At 33.2% G+C, this 9,106-nt stretch overlaps 1 protein-coding gene across 1 annotated transcript; it reads right to left on the reverse strand.

Annotated features, from left to right (window-relative positions):
• Positions 1-2,644: 2,644 nt before the first annotated feature.
• Positions 2,645-7,365, reverse strand: GCK72_011517 (uncharacterized protein; the record flags this gene model as incomplete). Its single annotated transcript, XM_003103932.2, has 8 exons — positions 2,645-2,712; positions 2,862-3,008; positions 3,901-4,029; positions 4,224-4,290; positions 4,874-5,220; positions 6,127-6,271; positions 6,585-6,743; positions 7,276-7,365. The coding sequence occupies 8 exons, from the start codon at positions 7,363-7,365 to the stop codon at positions 2,645-2,647; spliced, it is 1,152 nt and encodes a 383-aa protein (XP_003103980.2).
• Between the last annotated feature and the right edge of the window lie 1,741 nt (positions 7,366-9,106).

A 9,106-nucleotide genomic window follows, 5' to 3' on the forward strand; every position in this document is an offset into this window, starting at 1 on the left:
CTTGAACTCTATGAGACAGTGATCTGGGTTGAGACTTTTTCGAAAAAAAAATTTTTGAAATTTTTTTTTGGGTTTTTTGGTTTTTTAGGTGTCTGACGGCCATGGAGATGGTGAATTTCGGACAGTGATTATTTTAAGGAATAGAGAAAAGTAAGAGCTTTAATTTAAACTAAAAATTATCAAAAAATGTTGACAAATCAAAAAGTTGGAGATTTTCGAAAAGTTTCGAAAATTTCGAAAATTTTTCGAAAATCCAAAATTCCACATTTCTTACTGTAACTCGATATGTTTTGTCTTAAAAAAGTTTTTACCTGAGTTTTTAGATTCAGGAGGTTAAGACGGTTCAGAAAAGTATAATCATGCCTATGTTCTAAAATTTTTATTTTTTTTCAAAAAGTCTGAAATTTCTGAAAATCTGAAAATTTTTCGAAATTTTAGAATATGGGCATGATTATAGTCATTTGAGAGGTCGTGACGTGTTGATTCTGGGAATCTGATTACAAGAAAGTTAGGATGAAAACTGGCGGAGTTATGATGATTAGAAATTTTCGAAAACTTTCGTAAATTTTCGAAAATCTGTTACTCTGTCCGTTTTCAACATTTTCAGCTGATTTTTGCTGGAAAATGTATAGAATAAATTTATGTTACTGTAAAAATTACATCAGCCGCCCAAACGTTGGCTTAGACACCGGTTACTGTAGCTTTCATAACAGGATTCACCAAAAATGGGAAAATTTTGAATATAGGCATGATTATACTTAAATGAAAGCTGGAAACATGCTGTGTCTGAAATTTTGATTTTAAGGCGAATTGGATAAAATTGAACCGAGCTACTTTTTAAAAGATTTTCAGCGTCACTGCTCTGTCTCTCTGTAAGCCTGTCTGTCCGGATGTCCACACTACAGTAACCCACGGATGACTCAATATTTGATCTACATTCCCATCTTCTTATCATTTGATCTATTAGACATCTTACGTTTTGTTTGCACAGACTCCGAGAGGGATACTACCGGTTCCCCCTTATGACTAACGTTATTTGAACGTGAATCATCTTAGACTAATTAAAGCGACTAATTGACTAGTTTTGCTGGATATTATATTTTTATATTGTAGTTTAAGAGTTTCTGATCACTTTAAGACAAAAATCACTGAAAATGAACAAAAAATTGAAAAGTTATGGATTTTCGAAAATTTTCGAAAATTTTCAAAAAATTCAAAATTTGCAGAAATTGCTTAGAGCGATTTCATATTTGTTTTAACTTGGTTTTTAAGCAATTTTTACACAAACAGGACCCTTTTTCAAATTTTTTTGTATTTTTTGTGTTTTTTGTGATGTCAGACACTATTTCCGCCAACCCCCTCCCCCCCCCTTATTTTTTGTTTTTATTTATCCTTCGATCCCCCCACTTGAGCATACGCATACACATACATACACACAAAAGCTTAGAGCTCACTATTCAGTTTGAAAAATAGTACTCACACACACAGAGAATTGTTTATTTTTTCGTCTTTTATTTTTATTCTTGGCGGGTGTTCCGACACGAAAAACAGGAGGAAATGGGGTTGAAGAGAAGAAGGAAGAACGAATTAAAAATGCTTGAGAAAAAGAGAAAAACGAGGAACTTGACTTGGAATAGTGAAAATAAATCAAAAGAAAAAAACAGTGAGATTTGGCGGGAAATCAAAAATCATGTGGTCTTGGAAATTGAGAGCTGGTGGTGGTGGCCTTGGAGTCAGGAGTTAGAGTGTGAAATTTGAATATTTGGACTCAGGGGAATAAGAGCTTTCAGAAAAGTATAATCATGCCTATATTCTGAAAATTTTCAGAATTTGGAATTTTCAGACCCGAATTTCGAAATTTCAGCCAACTTTTCGAAAATTTTAAATATAGGCATGATTATACTCATTTGAAAGGTGTTGACGCGCTGATTACAAAAAATTTAAAATTTTTGGATTTGGATGAAATCTGACTGGGCTACGGTAGTTTTAGTGGGGAGGTTAGGGTCTCTCACCCCGAAATTCAAAATTTTCAGAATATAGGCATGATTATAGTTTTCTGAAAGCTGGAAACTTGCTGAGAATGTTTTCAATATTGGTTTTACCATAAAACGCTAAAATTTCAGATTTTCAGAAATTTCAGATTTTTAGAGGAAAATGAAAAATCTGAAATTTTCAAAATGTTTAGAACCTAGGCATGGTTATACTTTTCTGAAAGCTCTTAGTAAACAACGTATAAACTTAACACTAGTTTTGGTCAACCACGCTAAAAATTCAGATTTTCAGAAATTACAGATTTTTTGAAAATTTTCAAAAAATTTCAAATTTCCAAAAAATCCCAAAATTTCAAATCCCGGCATGATTATACTTTTCTGAAAGCTCTCAACCTCCTCTTTTTAAAAATTGAAGTTTTATGGCCTAACTCCCCAATCCTAGGCCACCACCCCCCTATTCCCCAGGCCATTCTCTAACTAGGCCAACCATCAAGCAACTATGAACAAAACCCGTCATCTAACCACCCGCATCGGTAAATAAACCCATTATGACAAACCAGGAAATTATAAAAAATATATCAATTAACTTTTCCAGAAAAAAATTATTTTTCGAAAAAAATTATTTTTCGAAAAAAAAAAACATTTTTTAGTCTTTAGTCCATCAGCGGCGGCTCGCGTAAATAATACATCCAGTAGCAGACGTTGAAGATTGCGAATACACCTGAAAAACCGGTTTTTGAGAAGTAATGACTATAAAAATTGGGATTTTCAGCGAAAATTGGTCTAGAAAAGTCTGAAAATCCAAAAAAAAAAATTTTCAAAAAAATTTTTTTTCAAAATTTTCAAAAAATTTTTTTTTCAAAAACTCACATGGAAACGCAAACCGTGCCGCCTTATCAATCGACAACGCTTTTCTCGAAAATTTCAGCGCTTTGTACATCAAGTGGGCGGAGTTCTTGTTCAGGTTACCGTAGTACTTGGTGGGACCCTCCTCGTAGTCGGAATCGTAGTCAGCTGCTGAATTTGTGTGTTTTGAAACGGGAAAATGAATTATATTTTCAAATTTGTGAGATTGAGAGCTTTGAAATGAGCATAGTCATGAATAGGTTCAAAAAATTTTGAAAATTTGAAAAAAAAAAGAAAAATTGGGAAATTTTTTATTTTTATGGCCGAGTTTTTGTACTGGTGGCCTAGAAATCCAAAACTAGTCGTTCAAACCTAGAAATTCTAAATAAGCACGTTCTAAGCTTTCAGAAAAGTATAATCATGCCTATATTCTGTAAATTTGGAATTTCGGGGTGAGAGACGCATCTGAAACTACCGTACCACGGTCATTTTGAGTTTTTTGCAGATTTTCATTTTTTTTACGTTTGATTCAAGTTATTTCAAATTTTTTGCGCTAAAAATTTCCAAAATCGATCGAAATTTCAAAAAGTTACAGAATTTCGAAAATTTTCGAAAATCCAGAAATCACTTAAACTACCGTAACTCGGTCAGACTTGATCCAAATTGATCGAAAATATGATTTTCAGAATTAACAATTCTAGACCTTTCATATGAGTATAATCATGCCTAGGTTCTGAAATTTTTGAAAATTTGACTGAAATCTGAAAAAAGTCTGAAAATTCAAAATTCTGAAAATTTTCAGAATATAGGCATGATTATACTTTTCTGAAAGCTGAAAATAAGCTGATTCAAATTTTCTAATTTTAGAGCTCAACTACATCATCCCAGGCCACCAGACCTAAAAATGACAAAGTTGATTTTTGAAAAATTTCGAAAAATTTTCGAAAATCCACAACTCCCTTCATTCCTAACCAATGACTCTCATTTATAGCTCATTTTCACCGTCATGCATCAAATAATTTATAAAAAAAAATAAAATAGAGCAAAACTTTACCGTACTCACCAATAATGGGCTTCCCACCATAGGCGCTCTGGATCTTCTCAGCCATGTGGTTGTACTTGTTGGCTCGTCGCATATAGCTATTGACCATTGCGAATTCCAGCAAGACACCAAATATAAACAACATGCATACTGAAAATAAAAATTTAGTTAAAAAAATTTTCAGAAAAACAAATTTCCAAAAAAAAATTTTTGGTCAAAATTTTTTTTCTCAAAAGTATATCATGATTATACTTTTCTGAAAGCTCATTATTTGGAGATTTCAGATTTTAGAAGAAAAATCAATTTAATGGCCTAACTTTGGGATCCTAGGCCAACTTACATACCTCCATAAAAATAGTCAATGGCCTTGGCGTAAGAGACGGCTGGAAGAGCGTAGCGGATTCCGTTACCCTGGAAAATTAAGGAATATTTGTAAAAAAAATTAGTTAATTGGACATAAAAGTTTGAAAATAATTATATATGAGCTAAAAAAACAAATCTGAACAAAATTTCAAAAAAAAAAATTTTCAGAATTTTTTTTGCTTAAAATTTTTGGCTGAAAATCTCGATATATCTCGCTTAATTCGAGTTTTTACTATTTGAAACTTGAATATTTGGAATTAGTAGGTCAATACCTTTCAAATGAGTATAATCATGCCTAGATTCTAAAATTTGGAAAATTTGACGGAAATTCTGAAAAAAAGGTCTGAAAATTCAAAATTTCGAAAATTTTCAGAATATAGGCATGAGTATACTTTTCTGAAAGCTGGCACTCTGCTGATTCTAACAGTACTAGTTTCAGCTTATTTAAATTCGAGTTTCAGCGATTTCAGCGGAAAATTGATTTTCGAAAAAATTCGAAAATTTTCGAAATTCTGTAACTTTTTGATTTCTCGATGGATTTTTTTGGTTTTAAGCTTAAAATGACTAGAATTCAATGAACTAATTGTAAAAATATCAAAACTTTCAAAAAAATTCAGTTGAGTATACTTACCTGAGTACTCAAAGTCAGCAATGTGGTAAATGACAAGCTGACTCTCGCCGGTACCGCCCGTCGGTCAATCCAAAACGACACCCAGCTAATTGCCACAATTAACGCAGTGGGAATGTAACTTTGCACCAAATGAAATCCAATTGCTCTTTTCAATTTCAGCATCCCAAGTAGACACGAAAACTCGCCGACTCGAGAGGAGTTGTGAGTCAAAGTGTACAGGAATACTCCGTTACAGTAATCCTTGTCGAGGGCGCGGATATGAAATTCGGGTAGATCAATTTCCGGATTAAAACGAATCGGGTCATTGGGGAACCAGGTGACGTTCATCTCCTGTTTCACGTGGGCGTCTGGAAGAATCTTGATAAGTTACTCTTGGTGATGGTGGCCTAGAAACCCAAAAGTAGCTCCCAAAACTATAATTTTCAAATTCAGCTTGATTTCAGCTTTCATTTGACTATAATCATATCTAGGTTCTGAAAATTTTGAAAATTTCAGATTTTCAATTTTTCTCAAAAAATTTTTAAATTTTTGAAATCTGAAATTTCAGAGGTTTCGGCTAAAAGAAATGTTAAAATTATGCTCAGCGTGTGTTCAGCTTTCCTTTGAGTATAATCATCGCTATATTCTGAAAATATCGATTTTTCGGGTTAGAGACGCAGAGTGTCTGGTATCTCTGCACTCTAACTTTCCGACTTTTACTAAAACTACCGTATCTTGGTCAGATTTGCTCCAATCCAGATAAACATTAAATTTTTTAAATTCAACGCGCAAAGACCTTTCGAATGAGTATAATCATGACTTGGTTCTGAAATTTGGAAAATTTGACCAAAATATCTGAAAAAGGTCTGAAAATTTAAATCATGACTTGGTTGCCTGCTTGATTTTCAAAAAAAATTTCAAAAATTTTTGAGATTATTAAATTTACCAAAATTGAGAATCTCTGATCTTTCAACAAGCTCATGGTGGTGCCAAAAAGCATCACAAATAAAAAAATAAATTCAATTTCTAAATTATGGAGTGTCCGTGGGGAGAGGACTCCCAGATTGAAAATTGTTAGGCAAAAAATGAGGAAAGGAAAAAAGTGCACTTTTCAGTCCCCAAATCTGTGGGGGAATCTTGTGATGATGTTTTTTTGGGAAAAGTGGAAAAAGTTATCTGATGATGTGAGAATATTTTTAGAAAAGTACTAAAAAATGCTTTTACTTCAGAAAAATAATATTTTCTAACGCTCCAAAAAAAAATTTCCAACTCACAACTAATAACTTTGATATAGCACGTTTGATAATCCAACGGATAATCCTTCAAATCCAAATTACATGCCAAATTCAGCGTGACACGAGTACCATAGGATACTGTACCCTGTGGAGAGATGAACATGTTGAAGTTGTGTACAGTGACCTGGAAAAGGGGCGGAGTCAGAAAATTTTTAGAAATAAGTTTGATTTTTGGAGAGAGGATAGTGAGAGCTTTCAGAAAAGTATAATCATGCCGGGGTTTTTGAATTTTGAATTTTTTGACCTACCGGGGGCAAAATGTAGGTCAAAATTTCAAAATTTCAGAAATAGGGCATGATTATACTTTTTTGAAAGCTGAGAATGCGTAGGTTCTTAATATTACATTTTGAATCCTTAAAAACTTTCAGTTTTTGTAAATTGACAAAAATTGGAAAAAAAAATCTGAAAATTTTTTTTTGAAAAATTTCCGTACCCACCTTATGAAAATAGGCGGTCCTTGCATTTGCAAAATACAAATCGGGCAGCCATATCTTATCCAAAATATCCTTGTCATTCACCAACACGTGCTCCGAACCATTATGTCGCATAGTGTCGTCCTGCCAACTCATGTAAAGATACATATCCATGTCGTAGGTCTAGAAAAATTTATTTATACAAGAAATAACTTATATATTCAAAATCAGAAAGTCAAGACGGTTAAAATGAGTATAATCATGCCTATATTTTGAAAATTTCGGATTTTCAAATTTTTTCAAAAAATTTGAAATTTCTGAAAATCTCAACTTTTTACGTTTTTGGGGGAAACGAATACTAAAATCAAATTCAGCACGTTTCCAGCTTTCAAAAAAGTATAATCATGCCTGCATTCTGAAAATTTTCAGAATTTTGAATTTTCAGACCCGATTTCAGTCAAATTTTCGAAATTTCAGAACATAGGCATGATTATACTCATAGAAATCGTCTTAACTTACAGAATCTAAAAATTCAAATAAAAACTTGTTTAAGGTAAAACCGATCGAGTTACAGTAAGAAATGTGAAATTTTGGATTTTCAAAAATATTCGAAAATTCGTAACTTTTTTATTTTTAACATTTTTTGATAATTTTTAACTTAACTTGAAGCTCTTAAAATTTTCTATCTGTGAAAATACCGTAGACCCCCACTCACCATCTCCGTGGCCCTAAAATTTCCCAAACTCTCGACATAGAACCCAAAATGCACTTGCAGCGGGATTTTCGTGTTCCCATTCCGTGGCATTGGTTTTTCTTGGAGTAAACGGAAGACATCAGGGTTGGCGAGTGTTATTCGGAGTCTGAAAATGTGTAGTTTGTAGTTTGGTCGGTGAAAACTGCCTGGGGGGTCTTAGGAGACCTGGTTAACCACTCATCATGAAAAATAAATAAAAAACAAATCGTTTTGTGATCTCCATAGAAAATTTTAATTCCAAAATTGTTCTTCATGAAATTTTATAAACAATCCACGTTTTACCGATCTCGTATCTCATTTTCCTGCTTTTACATCTTCTAGGCTTCATATCTTCCGGGGGACTAAACATTTCGAAAATTTTTCAACTGCAAAAATGTAGAAAATGTTTTAAAGAACATTTTAACACTTTAAAAATTTCAAAAATCTCATTTCCCCGCCGAGTTACCCTCATTCAAAGTTTCGAGAGGCGAGATAGTGTGCAAAACGAGGAGTGCGTCGCGTTTCTCTGCGCCCTCCTACTCTCGCGCACTCTCTTGCCCCTCAAAACTTCAAAGGGGTGTAACTCGGCGGGGATACAAGATTTTTGAGATTTTTAAAGTGCTAAAATGTTCTTTAAGACATTTTCTACATTTTTGCAATTAAAAAAATTGCAAATTTTCAGTCCCTCAAAAGATATGAAGCCGACAAGCTGGAGAAGGTGTGTGACTCATTTTTGTTCCATATTTTCCCCGTTTTAAATCGTAAATGACAAATTATTTTTTTGCCCGTCATACCCGTTCAAAACCAAGCGTTTTAATAAATTTTAAATAAGTTTTGAGGGCCAAAAAAATTTTTTTTTCATTTTTTCAATAGAGCGCGTTTTCTACCCCCAAACAAAAAATTAAGAAGACTCACAATAAAAATAATATCCAAAATCTTATCGTCGACGTCATTATTCCTCTTTTTCTTGAAAAAAATAAAAATAGTGAAGAGAGAAAAAAATTAGAGACGGGAACCGGAAACCGCTTCTGCTTCTCCTCTTGTTGTGGAAAGTGGGCGGAGCCAACTGGAAAAAGAAAAAATGAAAAAGAAGAAGTTTTTTAGGGGCGTGACCAAAAAATAGCGTAGATCAAAAAACAATGAGGAAGTTTTTGAAGGGGGATGTGAATTAGGAATGAGGAGGGATAGAGAGAGGATTAGGTTACAACGAGGAGAAAAAATGAGAAAAAAATTAAAAAATTGTGTTTTAAGGTTACTGGATAAAAATGGGAAGGAGCTATGGGAAAAGTTTTAAAAATTGAAAACAATTTTTTTTTTGAAATTTCTGGTAACAATTTTTAGCCCCGGTGGTCTAGAAACACAAAACTAGTCCCTCCCACTCAATTTTTCTTAACCAGCACGTCAAGACCTTTCAAATGAGTATAATCATGACTAGGTTTGAAAAAATTCCAAAATTTGTCTATAAACTACAGTAACCTAGGTCTTAAAGGTGCATGGAAGGTGGTGACGAGGGAAAATGAGCTTAAGCTACCGTAACTTGGCTCCAATTTATATGAAACTTAAATATTGAGAATCAAGACGTTAAGACGGTTCGAATGAGTATAATCATGTCTAGGGTCTGAAATTTTTCGAAAAATGATACCAAGGGGGTCAAAAAGTGAAAATTTCAGAATGTATGCATAAGTATAGTCAATTGAAAGGCATTGATGAGCTGATTCTGAAAATATAAGTTTCATCGAGATTGGAGCAAAACCGAGTGAGTTAGCTTGGATTTTGTGAAAATTAGATTTTCGAAAAACTTTGAAAATCTGTA

This window comes from Caenorhabditis remanei, chromosome III, assembly GCF_010183535.1.
Source record: "Caenorhabditis remanei strain PX506 chromosome III, whole genome shotgun sequence".
In the NCBI taxonomy this organism is placed as follows: domain Eukaryota; kingdom Metazoa; phylum Nematoda; class Chromadorea; order Rhabditida; family Rhabditidae; genus Caenorhabditis; species Caenorhabditis remanei.